Genomic DNA, 20,109 nt, shown 5'->3' on the forward strand with positions numbered 1-20,109 from the left:
TTGACCAGAGTGTTCTCTCTGCATTGTCTCTATTCTGATCCTGACGATCCCTCAGCACTCTTCTCACTAGCCAGGAGTTTCCTTGCTTTTGGCCCAATATCACACTATGAGCAACTTTCTATGCTCGTGGATGCCAGGTAACAACTGTCCAATTACAGCTATTTTCTCACAAGACAGCCTCTCCTCTTGGCTGAGGCTTTGGTTGACCTCTAGTGACCTCAATTTCCAAAATTGCAGCCAGATTTGTAAGAATGAAAACTGGAGGGCTTATTCCTCATGTTGACCTGTTTGGATCTGGGCTGCAGTGGGATGGTAGGGTTGGGAGAGTGGTTGAAGTGTGGAGGGTGAGGGACAGTTGAGGCTGGAGAGTGCAAAAATATTGAATACATGGAGTTGTGTGCAATGTAAGGATGACATCAGAGCTCAAAGAAGGATTCTGGCAGGTAAGATCAAGGAAATTAATTATATGAGTGGAAAAGAGAAAGTAAGTCAGAGTGAAATGTATTGGAGAATATTAAGGTAGCTATGTGTGGAGCTATAAATTAATGCTCTGCAGAAAGGGGAGAAAAACTGATACCAAATGAGCCAAGATGAGTCTTGAGAGGAAATATCTTGAGGTCTGGCCTCTTTAATAATGGATAGGTCACTCTAAATGTACATGTATATGTGGATTCTGATTCAACCTGCACCCTGCTCCAGGAATATAATGGATGCCTGAGTTCACTCTCTTGCTCCTCTGAACATGTACACATTTACCATATATACATTACAGGACACTTATTTATACACACTACACTGCTTACACAGTTTTGAAAAATAGTGACTCACTTCATTTATAAGTTTCATCTACAGACAGGTTATCCAAGTCTTTGATCTCAAAGGATATTGCATGGTTGGTTTTGTATTTATTTTTTTACCCTAAGGAAGGTGTCACCTTGCCTCAATTCAGTAGAATCATGTGTCGGTTCTTCTTGTTTCCACTGGATCATCACGGAATGCACGTATCATTTCGTTAATTTCCACTCCATCTTTTGTCAGAATTATGCGATTGTGTCACTTCTAATCCTAGCTCCTGTCTTTTTAAGATTTCCTCTTCAATTATCACTTCGACATCCCATTCTGAAATAACAAATTGTTTGAAGTAGTGTAATGCATGAACCCTATTAGAGTCACAGAGTCATAAAAAAGTACAGCAGAGAAACAGGCTCTTCAGCCCATCTGGTCTGTGCTGAACCATTTAACTGCCAACCTACACTCAGACCATAGCCCTACCATAAATGTGCCTATCCAAACCTCTTAAATGTTGAAATCGAGCTTGCATGCATCACTTGCAATGGCAGTTCATTCACACTCTCTTGACCCTCTGAGTGAAGAAGTTTCCTATCATGTTCCCCTTAAAATTTTCACCTTACTCCCTTAACCCATGGTCTCTAGTGGTAGTCCCAAACAGCCTCAGTGGAAGAAGCTTGCTTGCATTTGCTCAATCTTTACCCCTCATAGTTTTGCATACCTCTGTCAAATCTCCCCTCATTCTCCTACGTTCCAAGCAATACAGTCCTAACCTGTTCAATTGTTCCTTATAACTCAGGTCCTCCAGCCCTTGTAATTTTTTTCTTGTCTCTTTCAACCTTATTTACATCCTTCCTATAGGCGGGTGACCAAAACTGCAAACAATACTCCAATGAGGCCTCACCAATGTCTTATACAACTTCAACTTAACACCCTATCTCTTGTAGTCAGTTCTTTGATTTATGAAAGCCAATGTGCCAAAAGCTTCCTTTACAACCATATCTACAAATATTTGTACCTGTGCTGCCACTTTCAATGAATTATATACCTGTATTTCCAATAACTTTCCCCCGACGAATGTCAGGCTCACCCACTTATAACCATATAACCATATAACAATTACAGCGCAGGAACAGGCCATCTCGGCCCTTCTAGTCCGTGCCAAATGCTTACACTCATCTAGTCCCACCTACCTGCACTCAGCCCATAACCCTCCATTCCTCTCCTGTCCATATACCTATCCAATTTTTTTTTTAAATGACAAAATTGAACCTGCCTCTACCACTTCTACCGGAAGCTCGTTCCACACAGCTAACACTCTCTGAGTAAAGAAATTCCCCCTCCTGTTACCCCTAAACTTTTGCCCCTTAACCCTCAACTCATATCCTCTTGTTTGAATCTCCCCTACTCTCAATGGAAAAAGCCTATCCACTTCAACTCTATCTATCCCCCTCATAATTTTAAATACCTCGATCAAATCCCCCCTCAACCTTCTACGCTCCAAAGAATAAAGACCTAACTTTTTCAACCTTTCTCTGTAACTTAGGTGCTGAAACCCAGGTAGCATTCTAGTAAATCTCCTCTGTACTGTCGCTAATTTGTTGACATCTTTCCTATAATTCGGTGACCAGAACTCTACACAATGCTAAAAATTTGGCCTCACCAATGCCTTGTATAATTTTAACATTACATCCCAACTCCTATACTCTAGCCTCTTACTATCCCTCCTTTCAGTTAGTCCTGACGAAGGGTCTTGGCCCTAAACGTCGACAGCACTTCTCCCTATAGACGCTGCCTAGCCTGCTGTGTTCTACCAGCATTTTGCGTGTGTTGTTTGAACTTCCAGCATCTACAGATTTCCTCGTGTTTGCTCCTATACTCAATGCTCTGATTTATAAAGGCCAGCATACCAAAAGCTTTTTTCACCACCCTATCCACATGAGATTCCACCATCAGGGAATTATCCACCATTATTCCTAGATCACTCTGTTCTACTGCATTCCTCAGTGCCCTACCATTTACCATGTATGTCCTATTTTGATTAGTCCTACCAAAATGTAGCACCTCACACTTATCAGCATTAAACTCCATCTGCCATCTTTCAGCCCACTCTGCTAACTGGCCTAAATCTCTCTGCAAGCTTTGAAAACCTACTTCATTATCCACCACGCCACCTATCTTAGTATCATCTGCATACTTACTAATCCAATTTACCACCCCACCATCCAGATCATTGCTGTATATAACAAACAACATTGGACCCAGTACAGATCCCTGAGGCACACCACTAGTCACCGGCCTCCAACCTGACAAACAGTTATCCATCACTACTCTCTGGCATCTCCCATCCAGCCACTGTTGAATCCGTTTTACTACTTCAATATTAATACTTAACGATTGAACCTTCCTAACTAACCTTCCATGTGGAACATTGTCAAAGGCCTTACTGAAGTCCATATAGACAATATCCACTGCTTTACCCTCGTCAACTTTCCTAGTAACCTCTTCAAAAAATTCAGTAAGATTTGTCAAACATGACCTTCCACGCACAAATCTATGTTGACTGCTCCTAATCAGACCCTGTCTATCTAGATATATATCATCTCTAAGAATACTTTCCATTAATTTACCCACCACTGACATCAAACTTACTAGGTTATTGCTAGGTTTACTCTTAGAACCCTTTTTAAACAACGGAACCACATGAGCAATATGCCAATACTCCGGCACCATCCCTGTTTCTAATGAAATTTGAAATATTTCTGTCAGAGCCCCTGCTATTTCTACACCAACTTCCCTCAAGGTCCAAGGGAATATCCTGTCAGGACCTGGAGATTTATCCACTTTTATATTCTTCAAAAGCGCCAACACTTCCTCCTCTTTAATCGTCATAGTTTCCATAACTACCCTACTTGTTTCCCTTACCTTACACAATTCAATATCCTTCTCCTTCGTGAATACCGATGAAAAGAAATTGTTCAAAATTTCCCCCTTTTCTTTGGGCTCCACACATATCTGTCCACTGATTCTCCAAGGGACCAATTTTATCCCTCACTATCCTTTTGCTAATAATATAACTGTAGAAACCCTTTGGATTTATTTTCACCTTCTTGCCAAAGCAACCTCATATCTTCTTTTAGCTTTTCTAATTTCTTTCTTAAGATTCTTTTTACATTCTTTATATTCCTTGAGCACCTCATTTACTCCATGCTGCCTATATTTATTGTAGATCTCTCTCTTTTTCCAAACAAAGTTTCCAATAACCCTTGAAAACCATGGCTCTCTCAAACTTTTAACCTTTCCTTTCAACCTAACAGGATCATAAAGATTCTGTACCCTCAAAATTTCATCTTTAAATAACCTCCATTTCTCTATTACATCCTTCCCATAAAACAAATTGTCCCAATCCACTCCTTCTAAATCCTTTCACATCTCCCCAAAGTTAGCCATTCTCCAATCAAAAATCTAAACCCTGGGTCCAGTCCTATCCTTCTCCATAATTATATTGAAACTAACGTTATTGTGATCACTGGACCCGAAGTGCTCCCCAACACATACCTCTGTCACCTGACCTATCTCATTCCCTAACAGGAGATCCTACACTGCCCCTTCTCAAGTTGGTACCTCTATGTATTGCTGCAAAAAACTATCCTGCACACATTTTACAAACTCCAAACCATCCAACCCTTTTACAGAATGGGCTTCCCGGTCTATGTGTGGAAAATTAAAATCTCCCACAATCACGACCTTGTGCTTACTACAAATATCTGCCATCTCCTTACAAATTTGCTCCTCCAATTCTCGCTCTCCATTAGGTGGTCTATAGAACACCCCTATAAGTGTTACTACACCTTTCCCATTCCTCAATTCCACCCAAATAGTCTCCCTAGATGAGCCCTCTAATCTATCCTGTCAAAGCTCTGCTGTAATATTTTCTCGGACAAGCAATGCAACACCTCCCCCTCTTGCCCCTCTGATTCTATCACACCTGACGCAACAAAATCCAGGAATATTTAGTTGCCAATCACACCCCTCCCTATAACCATGTTTTACTAATAGTTACAACATCGTATTTCCAAGTATCAATCCATGCTCTAATGCTCCTAGCATTAAAATAGATGCATTTAAGAAACTCTCCACCTTTTACTCTCTGTTTATCCCTAAAGGTGCAACAACTTTATTATCTTTCTCTTCCTTCTCCCCTACATCTTTGGTCTGAGCGCTCTCCTTCTCTGTCACCTGTCCATCCTCCCTCACACACTGTCTACTAGCTTTCTGTATTTGTGAACTAACCTCCTCTCTCCTAGTCTCTTCAATTTAATTCCCACCCCCCAACCATCCTAGTTTAAAGTCTCCCCAGTAGTCTTCGCAAATCCCCCCACCCGGATATTGGACCCCTAGGATTCAAGTGCAACCTGTCCTTTTTGGACAGGTCACACCTGCCCCAAAAGAGGTCCTAATGATCCAGAAACTTCAATCCCTGCCCCCTGCTCCAATCCCTCAGCCACACATTAATCCTCCACCTCATTCTATTCCTGTTTTCACTGTCGCGTGGCACAGGTAGTAATCCCGAGATTACTACCTTTGCAGTCCATCTTCTCAACTGCCTTCCTAACTCCCCATATTCTCCTTTCAGGACCTCTTCCCTGTTCCTACCTATGTCATTGGTACCTATATGTACCATGACCTCTGGCTCCTCACCCTCCCACTTCAGGATATCTTGGACATGATCAGAAACATCCTGGACCCTGGCACCAGGGAGGCAAACTAACATCCGAGTCTGCTGATTGCATCCAAAGAATCATCTATCTGGCCCCCTAACTATCGAGTCTCCTATTACTACTGCCTTCCTCTTCCTTTCCCTACCCTTCTGAGCTACAGGGCTGGACTCTGAGCCGGAGACACGACCACTGTTGCTTCCCCCAGGTAGGCTGTCCCCCCCCAACAGTACTGAAACAGGAGTACTTATTGTCAAGTGGTACAGCCACCAGGGTACTCTCTAGTTACCTGACTCTTCCCCTTCTTCCTCCTTACCATGACCCACCTGTCAGCCTCCCGTGCCCCTGGTGTAACCACTTGTCTGTAACTCTTCTCTATCAACTCCTCACTCTCCCTGACCAGACGAAGGTCATCGAGCTGCAGCTCCAGTTCCCTAACACGGTCCCTTAGAAGCTGTAGCTCGGCACACCTGGTGCAGATATGGACATCCGGGAGGCTGGGAGACTCCAGGACATCCCACATCCAACACCGAGAACAACAAGCTGCCCTCACACTCATACTTCCCCCTTTCTTCAAAGAACAGTAAAAACTAAAACCTAAATCTACCCTGCCTCGCCCGTTTCCGCCTAAGCCTGTTGAGCCAAAGCCCTTAAGCCCTCACTCTGCTCCCGGCTCACTCCGCTGCCTGCAAATGAGGCTGCCTGCTGTATAAGGCTGTGTCCTTTTTAATTCTTCCCCGCTTCACTGCTCGATGTCACACGCTTGCGCAGTCCCGCCTCTCTTAACTCCGATCAGAAGAAGAAAAACTCAAAATGGCTCCTGCCACACTCCCGTTCTGATCCACCGACTTCCTCCTCCAAATATAATTTCCTGGTTTATTTTTAGAGCCTTTTATAAACAGCGGAACAACATTAGCTATCCTTCAATCCTTCAGTACCTCAACTGTTGCTGAGGATGATTTAAGTATCTCTGCAAGGATCCTTGCGATTTCTGCACTTGCCTCCAACAGGATCCGAGGGAACACCTTGTCAGCCACTGGGGATTTATCCACCTTATTTTGTCTCAAGACAGTAAACACCTCCTCCTCTGTAATCTGTATAGATTCCATGACCTCGCTGCTGCTTTGCCTCATTCTATAGACTCTGTATCCATCTCCTGAATAATTACAGAGGCAAAAAATCCAATTAATATCTCACTCTTTGGGTCCACGCATAGATTAACATTCTGATCTAGCAGAGGACCAATTTTGTGCCTTGCAATTCTTTTGCTCTTAACATATCTGTAGAATCCCTTCTGATTCTCCTTCATACTATCTGCAAGGGCAACCTCACACCTTCTTTTAACTCTCTGGATTGTTTTTCTTGTGTTTTCTTGCACTTTTCATACTCCAGAAAGACTCAATTTGTTCTGACCTGCCTATACATGCCATGCACCCCCATTTTTTCTTAACCAGTGCCTCAAAGTCTCTTGAAGACCAAGGTTTCCTACAACTGTTATCTTTACCTTTTATTCTGACAGGCATATACAAGCTTTGAATTCTGAAAACTTCACCTTTGAAGGTCTCCCACTTAACAAGTACACCTTTGCCAGAAAACAGCTTGACCCAAGCCACACTTTCCAGATCCTGTCTGATGCCATCAAAATCAGACTTGATATCACTGGCATATGATACTAAATTTGTTGTTTTGTGGCAGTAGTACATTGCAATACATAATAAAAATATAAATTACAAAAATAAGTATATATAAAAAATTAAATTTCATATGTAGTGCAAAAAGACAAGAAAAAATTACTGGGGTAGTGTTCAAGGATTCGTTGTCCATTCAGAAATCTGATGGCAGAGAGGAAAAAGCTGTTCCTGAAATGTTGAGTCTGTGTCTTCAGGCTCCTGTACCTCCTCCTTGATGGTAGCAATGGCTCATCGGTAGAGATCATTAAGGGCAACAAATTTCTTGGTGTTCACCAGGCGGAGAATCTCACCCGATCCCTCAACACCAGCTCCATAGCAAAGAAAGCCCAGCAGTGTCTCTACTTTCTGCAAGGGCTGAGGAAAGTCCATCTCCCACCCCCCAGGTTCTGTAACAATGAAAATATTTTTAATTAATATACCACTGTTAAATTTAAGCACCCTTAAAATATCATCACAAGTATTTGAAATAGAGATTGATACACTGTTGAAACACTGTGTGATTGAGAGAATTTAAGGCTTTATGGATCTGGTACAGAGGAGTTGAGTTCTGAGTTACACGAGTCATATCGAATGGTGGACCAGGCTTAAGGCGCTGAGTGGCCTACTCCTGCTCCTAGTGTCCTGTCTTTGTGTGTGCATGTTTTAGCAGATGAGTAAATAATGGAGTAGAAATATCTCATTAATATCTCCAGCCCATCATTTGACAGTAGATGACAACGGTAAAGTAAGCAAGTGTTTAATAACATTTTCTTTCATAAAAAGCAATGAATCTAACTGAGCACCTTTCTCTGATACTATCTGTTCTTATAACCCATGGATCCATGGATCTCAGCTCTCCAGTAGAACACTCTATGAAAATATAGACATCAATCTCTACCGTGTATTTCCTTATTTACTTTTATTTTCAGATTTTCAGTTCAGCTGCAACCTGCGTCTGACTGGACCAGAATTTCTCTCTCTCTTTTAACTCCTTCATTTATACTTCCTTCAGACAGGTCATCTGTAATCAAGAAACTTTCACTTTCCCCTCTCGGTCAACTCCAGAAGGCTCTCTTGGTCTACAAACTTTCACAGACATTCCTTTTGTTCACTGCAACTTCCTCTTCTTTGTAACCTAAAATGTGTTTCTTCTGCAGTTGCCTAGTTCTGATCATCAGGCCAAAATGTTTTTCCCTTCGCAGATGCTGGCTGACTGGAGTATTTCCAGGATTGTCTGTTAGTATGGAGCAACAGTCAGTCTGTTGGTGGAAGTCAGTGGTTCAAGCAGCATCTGTCAGATGAAAGGATATTTTGAGGTTTCAGTCCTGATTTGGGATTTCAACTCAAAACCTCAACAATTCCTCCACCCCATACAGATGTTGCTTGACCCGCAATACAAATTCAGCAGGCTGCCGCTCCGGACTCCAGCACCTGCATTCTCTTTTGTGTCCCATTTTTGTTTGATATTATGTTTGATCTCATCTTTTGCATATCTGCAATCCATAATGTTGTTAGGTTTTGCTGCCTTCAGAATAACTTCCCTCCTTTTCAGTTGGTTGTAATCCCTTTGCATCTAATATTAGCTCAGGGGAAATGGCCTCTCACTGTTGATCTCTTTGAGTTTTGCATTATGTTGTGTGGCTGAATACTTACCATTTTCAAAGATTTACTTCATAGGGACTTGTAGCTATTAGCACATTATCTTGACTGCACAATTGAAGTAATTTTGCGCCAAAGACTCTTATGGTTAAAACTTGTCAGACTTACCCACTTACAACTGGATATATACAGCACTGTGCAAAAGTCTTAGGCACACACACACACACATATATATATATATATATATATATATATATCCAGGTGCCTACGCCTTTTGCACAGTACTATATTTGTCAATATGGAACCGAGAGCAAGTTGGTGAATCTGGCGGGAGCAGAGGATATTGGGAATAGCAAGGGTAGAGTACCACGGGAGGTGTGTGGAAACAATGGCACAGAAGGAGTTTAAGGGACACGGGGAGAGGTTGGCGCCTATGTTCCCTCTAAGCTGTGCGCGTGCACACATGTTTCTCAACCAGTGCACAAAGGAAATTAATGTGCACACAAGAAGTTAGTTACCTAAAATAATGTAGTAATTAATAATTATGCTTATTGAAAATAATCTTTTAGCTAAATGTTTATGTTAACTAGATAGTTGGTTTTTCAAATACCACAATGCATCTCATTAATTTATGTCACCTCTCCTTTCCTGTTCTGGTTTGTACAGCTGCGTCATGGCGGCAGCCATCTTTGGTGGACAGTGTTCATATCATAAAGTTTACAAAGATCTGTTTCAAATCCTGTAGATAGCCTACTAAGTTTTTATTGAAAAAATATTGATTCACTATGTTGAATTCAAAAGAAGTGAAGGGCAAAAGAACTGCAAATTTCTTTAAAGTTTTGCTAAGCCAACAACTTGAAGAAAACGTCACAGTAGATACAAGTTTGCTGTTGACTTTTATAACTAGTCTCTGTGTTCATTTAGAAGAAAGGTTTCCTGAAGATGAGGTACAAGAATGATTTTTTGATTTTGATTTCTCCGCAATTGCAGATTGTGACTTCACATTTGGGGATGAACAAGTTATTGCCTTATGTCTAAAATATCATGATTTTCTAGCTGAAAATACTGTAATAGTTAGACACTTTAATGATTTCATATTTTCCATGCAAGAAAAAAGTTAAATCCAAACTGATTTCAAATTTTGCTCAAATGGTGGCATTTGTACTTCAAAATGAACAGTTTCACGACCTTGCACAGTTGATGGACACTGGGGGAACCTTTCTTGTGTCTAGTGTGGACTGTGAGCAAGGTTTCAGCCTAATGAATCAATTCAAAAACAAGCTGAGAAACCGCTAGGTGAATGTTATTTGGATATGTTAATGAGAATCGAAAGCTATCAATTGGATGGAAGTTCTATTAGGCTAGATAGAGTTTACAATCCATATATAACCATATAACAAATACAACATGGAAACAGTCCATCTCGGCCCTTCTAGTCTGTGCCGAACGCTTACTCTCACCTAGTCCCACTGGCCCGCACTCAGCCCATAACCCTCCATTCCTTTCCTGTACATATACCTATCCAATTTTACTTTAAATGACAATACCGAACCTGCCTCTACCACTTCTACTGGAAGCTTGTTCCACACAGCTACCACTCTGTGAGTAAAGAAATTCCCCCTCGTGTTACCTTTAAGCTTTTGCCCCCTAACTCTCAACTCATGTCCTCTTGTTTGAATCTCCCCTACTCTCAATGGAAATAGCCTATTCATGTCAACTCTATCTATCCCCCTCATAATTTTAAATACCTCTATCAAGTCCCCCCTCAACCTTCTATGCTCCAAATAATAAAGACCTAACTTGTTCAACCTTTCTCTGTAACTTAGGTGCTGAAGCCCAGGTAACATTCTAGTAAATCTTCTCTGTACTCTCTCTATTTTGTTGACATCTTTCCTATAATTCAGTGACCAGAACTGTACACAATAGTCCAAATTTGGCCTCACCAATGCCTTGTACAATTTTAACATTACATCCCAACTCCTATACTCAATGCTCTGATTTATAAAGGCCAGCATACCAACAGCTTTCTTCACCACCCTATCGACATGAGATTCCACCTTCAGGGAACTATGCACCATTATTCCTAGATCACTCTGTTCTACTGCTTTCTTCAATGCCCTACCATTTACCATGTATGTCCTATTTGGATTATTACTACCAAAATGTAGCACCTCACACTTATCAGCATTAAACTCCGTCTGCCACTTCTCAGCCCAGTTTTGCATCCAATCAATGTCCCGTTGTAACCTCTGACAGCCCTCCACACTATCCACAACACCTCCAACCTTTGTGTCATCAGCAAATTTACTAACCCATCCCTCTACTTCCTCATCTAGGTCATTTATAAAAATCACAAAGAGTAGGGGTCCCAGAACAGATCCCTGAGACACACCGCTGGTCTCCAACCTCCATGCAGAATATGATCCATCTACAACTCCATGCAGAATATGACCCATCTACAACAGCCCTGGGGACTTATCCATTATAATGCTATTTAAGAGATCTAACACTACCTGCTCCTTTATTTCAGAATGCCCTAGCATATCAACTCATTTAGCACTGATTTCCCTGTCCTCCATGTCCTTCTCCTTGATAATACTGATGTAAAGTACACAGTAAGGACCTCACCCACATCCACTGCATCCAAGTAACTATTCCTCCCTTTATCTTTGATGGTCCTACCCCCTCCCTAGATATCCTTTTGCTCTTGATGTCTATATAGAATACCTTGGGATTCTCTTTAATCCTACTTTTCATAGTGTGTCCTGGCTTTTCTAATTCCCTTCTTGAGTTCTTTTCTGATTTCTTTATAATGTTTGACTCTTAACTTCCTAAGCTTTACATGCTTATCCTTTTTCTTTCTGACTAAATTTATCACCTCACTCGACATCCAAGGTTCCCTTACCTTACCATTCTTGTCATTCCTTCTGACTGAAACATATGTGTCTGTGCAGTTGGTGTTTAAACACTCTCCACATGCCAGATGTGGACTTGCCCATAAACAGCTGTTCTCCATTAAATCGCCCAAGTTACTGCCTAATGCTCTCACATTTTCCCCCGCTCTTGTAATGTAAAAAGTTATCTTCATCTATTGTTATTTTAAAAATTAAGGAGTTGTAGTCACTGTTCCCTAACTGTTCATCCAATGAAAGGTCAGTCACCTGGCTGGGCTCATAACACAGCACCAGTTCCAATACAGCTCCTCTTGTTGGAATATCTATATATTAATTTAAGAAACTCTCCTGAATGTACCTATCAAATCCTGTACCATCTAAACCTTTTGAAAATGCCATGACAACAACCCTATTGTTTTTACACCATTCTTTAATCTGTTTCTCAATGTCCTTGTGGCTATTAGGGGTCTGTAGTACAAAATCCAGCAGAGTGACTGCACGCTTCCTATTTTCATGTTCTACTCTATAGATTCAGTTTCTCTCCATTATCTCCTCTCTGAGTGTAGGTGAGATATTGCACATCCCACCCTGCCTTCCTCTCAGTCTTTTCCAAAACGTTGAAACTTTGAGACATTAAACACCCATTCATGTTCCACTCTCAACTAGGTTTGTGTAATGGCCAAACATCATAGTTCCATGTACCATCCCATGCTCCACATTAAACACCTTTACCAATACTCCTAGCATAAAATGCACACACCTCAAACTATCAGTCGTATCATATCTATTACTTTGTTCCTGCCTGTTCTTACTGACCTTGACATCTACCTTCCTCCACATTATGACCTGGTGCTCTGGTTCCTATTCTCCTGCCAAACTAGTTTAAACCCTCTTGAGTAGCACAAGCAAACCTCCTGGCCAGGATATTGGTTCTCCTCCAGTTTAGGTGCAACCCTTTCCTCTTGCACAGGTCACCTGGCCTAAACAAGTTTCCAATGATCCAAGAACCTGAAACCATGTCCCCTGCATCACTCCCCTTCAGTCACTCATTCATCTGTACTATCATCCTATTCCTGCCTCAACTAGCACATGACACCAGGAGTAACCCAGAAATTACTACCTTGGAGGTTCTGCTCTTCAGCCTCTTCCCTAACTCCTTATACTCACTGTGCAGGACCTCTTCCCTCTTTCTACCTATGTCATTGGTGCCAATATGCACCACAATCTGCTTACCTTCCTTCTTTAGAATATTCTGCAGCTGCTCTGACACCCTGGACCATAGCATCTGGGAGACAACACACCATCTTGGCTTCTCTTTAGTGGCTTCTCTTTAGTGTCCATCTCCCCCTACAACTGAGTCTCCTATCACTACTGCAGTCCTGGACTTTCCCCTTCCTGCTGAGCCTCAGAACTGGCTACAGTGCCAGTGAGTTGGCTGCTCCTGCTGTATCCTAATAGGACCTCTCTCTCCCAGCAGTGTCCAAAGGGATATACTTGCTGCTGAGGGGAATGGACACAGGGGAACCCTTTACTTCTCCTGGTGACCACCCATCTACTATCTGAAGCCTGCACTCTGGCTATGAATACCTCAGTAAAAGACTCATTTATGAGTTTTTCAACCTCCAGAATGGTCCTGACTATATTCAGTTCCAGGATCAGAATCCGGTTTAATATCACCTGCATATGCCATGAAATGCATTATTTTGTAGCGGTAGTAGATTGCAATTAATATGACTTTAAACAAACTAAATTACAATAAAAATATAATAAAATTAAGGGGTCCTTAATAATGGATGCCACCTTCTTGAGGCATCATCTTTTTAATGTATCCTGGATGCTGGCGAGCTAGAACCCATAATGGTGTTGGCTGAGTTTCCAACTTTCTACAGCCTTTTCCAATCCTGTGCAGTGGTTCATCCTCACCAGATGATGATGCAGCCAGTTAGAATACTCTGCATGGTACATCTGTGGAAATATACAAGGGTATTTGGTGATATACAGCTCCAGTACCTTGATATTGCCAGGAGCTGAAGTTGGGTGCACTTCCTGCAGATGTAGGCAACAAGGAGGCCATTAGGTACTCTGTAATCCCACATGTTACAGGAGAAACATTGTGCTGCCTTAAATACCATCCTGTCTACAGTTGTGCCTTTGGCTTTAACTTCTCATGTTTAAATTGTACAATAAAATAAATGACTCAAAAAGACTCAGCATCCTTAGCCTCTGCGCATTCTCACTGAAGCCTGTTGAGCCAAAGCCTGACCACACTAACCATGGCCCGTTCCCATAATGGCCACTGCTTAAATCTAACTTTTTATTGGCCCTTGCTAAATTGCTAATAACCCTGGTGATCTCCAGCTCTGCAGACAGTCACCACTCACTTTTTAAAACTGGTGCATAAACTCTGCAAGGAACTGTCTCCAACAATCTCTGTGATCTCCTGCTCCACAGATAGCTGTAATGTAGAGTGAAGTGATAGTAAACCATGTTGGGCAGTGGGCAATGGACTGTGGGAGAGAGGTGGCAGGTGGATTGGGTACACCAGGTGCCCAGCAGAGAAGCAAATCTGAAAGGGAGAAAGTAGGGTGGATCCTATTGTCATGGTCCCAATTGTTAATCCCCTATTTTGCCCCTAATCTCCTGTGATTATGCCTTGATTCCAATCATTAATTTCCTATTTACTGCTAATTCGCTTGATGACAGCACACCTGGTCTCCATCAAGAACTGCAGTATAAGAACCCTAGCGTCACAACCACTGGTCGCCAGTTTGTTGGTCTATTTCCATGTGATAATTTCATTTCCTGACTGCTTAGAGCCGTTAGTTCTAAGTTCAGCTCCAGTTTCAAGATATTCCATGAAAACCCCATCTCCATGTCAAGACTCCATTTCAAAGCTCCGTGTCAAGGTTCCTCCTGTTTGCTGTTCAACGTACACGTCTGTGCCAGCATTCCCAACTCAGTCTCCATGCCTGTGTCCTGCACTTGGGTTCTCCTCAGTTGCTCCATGCTACAGAACAAACTGGCCATAATGAACCCAGTGGACATGAATCCCCTGCAGCAAGCTCTTGCCAGCCAGGGCTCCCTACTGGCCCACACAATCAGCTGCTCCGGGATGTCATGGAGAACCACCATTCCCTGTCAGTGAATGTAAAAAAGGTCAATGAACAGGTTGACTGAGTATCTGCTTATCTTTCCCCGTCCACTCCGGGAACTCTGTCTGAATAGCCCAGACAGCCTGAGTGGCAATGCCCTATGTGTCGACAACATGACCGCAAAGAGAGCCGCATGTACCTGAACCAGAACCTACACTGGGGATCTGGGTAAGTGCAGACCTTTCTGTTGCAATGCTCCTTGGTGTTTGATCATCCATGTACACCACGGACAGATCAAAGATAGCTTACATCATGGGGTTGTTGTGAGGAAGTGCCTTAGCATGGGCCACCGTGATTTGGGATAATCAGCCAGAGATCTGCTCTTGGTTCCCCACCTTCAGCTCAGAAATGAGGAAGATTTTTGACCATCCTGTCTGCGGTAAAGATCCCGCTAAGCGTCTACTCACCCTCCATCGGGGCTCACACAGTGTTGCCAAATACTCCATGGAGTCCCAGATGCTAGCGGCTGACTTGGGGTGGAATGATGAGGCACTCCAGGAGGTATTTCGGCAAGGCCTCTGTGACATGGTAAAGGAGGAGTTGGCGGCTAGGGATGACACTAACAGCCTGGATTTCATTGATCTCCCTAGCCACCAGGCTGGACAACCGACTCGAGAACTTCAGAGAGAGAGGACTAGTCGTCCTACTCCTTTGGTTACCCTACAGCACGCTTTACTATCTTCTCCCAGCCCTAGCCTCTCTCTTCCTCCCGCTCCTAGAATAGCTCCCGGTCTGGCTGTTTCCACCATCCCAGGAGAGGAACCAATGCAGCTGGGACGGAACTGTCTTTCTCCCACAGAGCGACTCTGGAAATTGAGATCAGAGGAGTGTTTCTATTGCAGTCGGTCTGGCCATTTTCATGTTACCTGTTCCCTTCGGCCAAAAAGGGAGGGCTCTCCAATAGAAAGGGGGACCCTGGTGAGTCAGACAACATTCCCTTCTGTCCACCAAACCCGGATGCAGATCCAAGCTACTGTAAGCTACTACCACCAGTCCCTGTCTCCGTCTTCCTTGGTGCTGAGGGAAATCTGTTGGATGAGGACATAGCTTCCCAGGCGGACTTCCTCGGGAGCCGTTGAGTACCCCTCTGGAAGCCCGGGCACTGGACAGAAGACTTCTGGCCCGAGTCACTCACTATACACCACCACTGTCTTTGATTCTCTCTGGGAACCATCAGGGACAGGTATAATTTAACCTAATTCCCTCTCCTCGAGCTTCTATAGTTCTTGGTTACCCCTGGTTAAGCTGCCATAATCTCCACACTGATTGGTCCACTGGGAAGATACCCAGCTGGAATCCGTTTTGTCACTCCACTTGTCTACAGTTGGGCCTTTCCCCTGTAAAAGCCACTGCAGCCTCGTCTGCTGCTGAACCCCCTGACTTGTCTAGGGTTCCAGTGGAGTACCACGACCTGGGACAAGTATTTAGTAAGCAACTAAATTGTGCTATTAACCTTCTCCCCGGAGCTCCTCTACCCACTAGTCGGCTGTATAACTTGACCAGACTAGAGAGGAAAGCAATGGGGGGTTATGTCAGTCAATTTCTTGCAGCGGGCATTATCCAACCCTCATCCTCCCCGGTGGGCGCAGGGTTCTTCTTTATGGGGAAGAAGGATGGTTCACTATGTCCCTGCATTAACTACCAAGGCCTAAATCATACAATCTGTGGTGAACTACTTATACCTGTCTGGACACGCCCCCCCCCCCCCCCCTGCTGACTGCTCCTGTGGCTCCTTCCACAGACCCCTGTATAAAGGCGATTGGAGGCACTGCTCCTTCCTCAGTCTCCAGGATGCCGTATGGGGATCTCTTGCTGCTGACTGCTCTCTTCCAGCGAATAAGAGCCTATATCTCGCCTCATGTCTCTGAGAGTTATTGATGGTGCATCACAACCATAAAGAACAAGTACCCACTGCCCCTCATAAACTTCACTGTCGAACTACTTCACAGAGCCACCATCTTCTCTAAGTTGGACCTACAAAGTGCCTACCATCTGGTCAGAATAAAGGAGTGAGATGAGTGGAAAATGGCATTCAATACCCCCTTGGGCTACTTCGAATACTTGGTTTTGCCCAGCCTCTGGTTAGAGATGAGTACCCTCTAATCCAGGCAGCATCATGATGATTCTCTCCAAAGCCTCCACATCCATCTTGTAACGGGCCAAAGGGAACTACAAACAATACTCCAAATGTTGGTTAACCAGAGGTTTTTTTAGCTTAAGATAGCGGTTTATGTAATTATACAGGGCATCACAGGGTAGGGTATATGCAGGGTATAATGGCGAATCACAGTTCTCCACGGTAGTGGAGCCTCAGGCTAGAGATTTAAGGGGAGAGGGAAATGAACTAAAGAGGATCCGAGAGGTACGTTTTTCACACAGAGCATGCTGGGTATATGGAATGAATTGCAACTGGAAGTGTTAGAGGCCGATACAATAGCAATGTTTAACAGACACTTAGCCAGGTACATAGGCAGGAAAGGGCCAAACACAGATAAGAGGACCGGCTTAGACAGGCACCTTGGTCGGCATGAAATGTGTTGGGCCAAAGAGCCTATTTCCATGCTTTCCAACTCTATGAGACTATGGATCTTCAAGTCAAAGGTAACCACACTTGTTTTTAATAAGCTGAAATATACAAATTGTTCATGCAAAGGCTATTGATTCCATATGCAGGAGTGCAGGTGCTCAGGAGGATTTTTTAAAATCCCGTTTTTACTTCTCAGACTCCTTCCCATTTACAGCTTAGAAAGACTGTTAAACGTTACTGGTTTTATGGACCTGAGTTTGAAAGGCAGTGTCAAACAAATACAGGATGAATGTGGAAACTTTGCTGCTTGGATTACAGGGTATCTGCTCTAAGCAGAGGTTGGGCAAACTTGGGTTGTTTTCTTTGGAGCAATGGAGGCTGAAGGAGGACTTGATAGAAACATATAAAAAGTATATAATGCAGCTTGGGACATTGGTGTTTGGAGTTCAATTCCGTTGTCCACTGTAAGAAAGTTTGTACATTCTTTGTCTATGTGCTCCAGTTTCCTCCTACAGTCCAAAGACATACTGGTTAGTAGGTTAATTGGCCATTGTAAATTTCCCTGAGATTAGGCGAGGGTTAAATAGGTGGGTTGCTGGGCTGTGTGGCTGGTTGGGTTGGAATGGCCTGTTTTGCACCACATCTCTAAATGAAGTGAATTGAAAATGAATGCAGCTGCTCAAGAGGTTTTTTTTTAAAAAAATCTCCATTTTAGTTTACAGAGTCCCAAGAACAGATCAGAAAGACTCTTAAACATTACTGGACCTGGATTTAAAGACAATTTCCAAATGCATTCTCCAACCCTTGTAAAGAGATAAATTATTTTAAATAAATGCCTTTGTTTGTTGGAAGTTTAGTTAAGTGAATGTTTCTCATCTAAGGGAGAGCTATAGCCACAGGAGTTGAAGCTGTGGTTAAAAAGACTTGCAAGCGAGCCATGTAGTTCATGTGAGAAAGGCAGAAGGAGGCTGGTGAATGATCAGGTGGGCAGGAAGGTGACGCGTGGATCTTAGGCTGAAGAACCATGAGCTGGTGCATATGAGCAGGGTGAGGAATCCAGCAATAATGGCAGGATATGGGGACTGTAGAGGAACAGGGGAAAGCCATGAGTGCACCTTCCACTGATCCTTGAAGGCAGGGCTTAACAAGGCTTTTACAGCTGAGACATGGAACAAATAGAGCGAAGGTGTGGAGAACTGTGTAAAACACCTGAGCTGGAAGATCTCTGTGGGTCAGGTAGCATCTGCGAAGGAAAGTGGACAGTCAGTGTTTCAGGTTGAGACCACTCATCTGGATAAGGGAAATAATTTGCCAAAAAGATACAGAGGATACAGATGGGGTAAGGAAGGTGTATGGCACACTTGCCTTTATTAGACAAGGCATTGAGTTCAAGAGTCAGGAGATTGTGTTGCATCTTTATAAACCCTGCTTAGGCTGTATCTGGAGTTTTGCATTCAGTTCTGGTTGCTCCATTATAGCAAAAGTGGGGAAACTTTGGTGAGGTTAGAAAAGGTTTATCTGGATGCTGCCTGGATTGGAGGGTATGAGGTATCCAGATCGGTTGAACAAACTAGGGGACACCTGATAGAATTTTATGAAGTTAGATGGGGCGTAGATAGAGTGGACAGCAGGGTTGAATTATCTTATATGAGATGGTATGCATTTAAAGTGAGAGGGGGAAAGTTCAAGAGGATGTGGGGGGGGCAGATTTTTTACACAGGGATATTTTCCTGCGATATTTTGCCTGTGGTGGTAGTGAAGTCAGTTATGATAGAGATTTTGGGCACATGAAAATGCAGAGAATGAAGGACTATGTGCAGGCAGAAGAGGTAAGTTTAATCAGGTGTCATTAGCTAATTAGTTCGGCACGACATTGTGAGCCAAAGGCCCTGTTAATGTGCGGTACTGTTCTATGTTTTATGAATTTCTATGATCCCCACCCTGTGGTTCTATAATTATCTCCTGCTTTCCTTCTAAGGTTAGGGAGACGCTGGCAGCAGAGACAGGCTTGAGTGTCCGAGTTGTACAGGTGTGGTTCCAAAATCAGCGAGCAAAGGTAAGATGTTGATTGTGGGTTTAGCAAGCTCATGTTCAAACTCTTTGAGAGTTTGAGATTAATTACCCTGGATGCTCTTGAAATTTAACAAAAACATCATGGGTGTCTTCTTTTTCTTTATACACTTTAGTCAGTGGTTCAAAAATAACGGAGCTGGGTGCAAGCTGGTGAAAGGATAGGTTGACAAGTTGTGGATGTACCCAGCCAGAAGTGGCACCTCTGGTAGAGAGGGTGTGGTGGAGGAATTTATGGCAACTGGCCCACAGCCCTTCACAGTTGGCACTGGTTGAGTTACAGTGCCTATATAAAGTATTTATCCCCCTTGGAAGTTTTCATGTTTTATTGTTTACACTATTGAATCACAGTGGATTTAATTTGGCTTGTTTTGATCAACAGAAAAAAACTCTTTCGTGTCAAAGTGAAAACACATCTCTACAAAGTGGTCTAAATTAATTACAAATATAAAACACAAAATAATTGGATTACATAAGTATCCACCCCCTCTTAATATGATACACCAAATTATCACTGGTGCAGTCAATTGCTTTTAGAGGTCACATGATCCGTGAAATGGAGATCACTGTGTGCAGTCAAGGTATTTCAATTGATTGTAGTAAAAATACGCATGTATCTGGAAGGTTCAGCTGCTGGTGTCCTGGCAAAAACTACACCATGAAGACAAAAGAACAAGCAACTATGCAAAA

General features: G+C 43.0%; 1 protein-coding gene across 1 annotated transcript in view; it reads left to right on the forward strand.

Moving 5' to 3' along the window:
* LOC132401627 (LIM homeobox transcription factor 1-alpha-like) overlaps window positions 1-20,109 on the forward strand; it is a 449,308-nt gene that overhangs the window by 415,193 nt on the left and 14,006 nt on the right. Inside the window, exon 5 of the mRNA XM_059983646.1 lies at window positions 19,328-19,405. Within this exon, the coding sequence (XP_059839629.1) occupies window positions 19,328-19,405 (78 nt within the window). The remainder of the gene's footprint in view (window positions 1-19,327; window positions 19,406-20,109) is intronic.

This window comes from Hypanus sabinus, chromosome 11 (genome assembly GCF_030144855.1).
Source record: "Hypanus sabinus isolate sHypSab1 chromosome 11, sHypSab1.hap1, whole genome shotgun sequence".
NCBI lineage: Eukaryota > Metazoa > Chordata > Chondrichthyes > Myliobatiformes > Dasyatidae > Hypanus > Hypanus sabinus.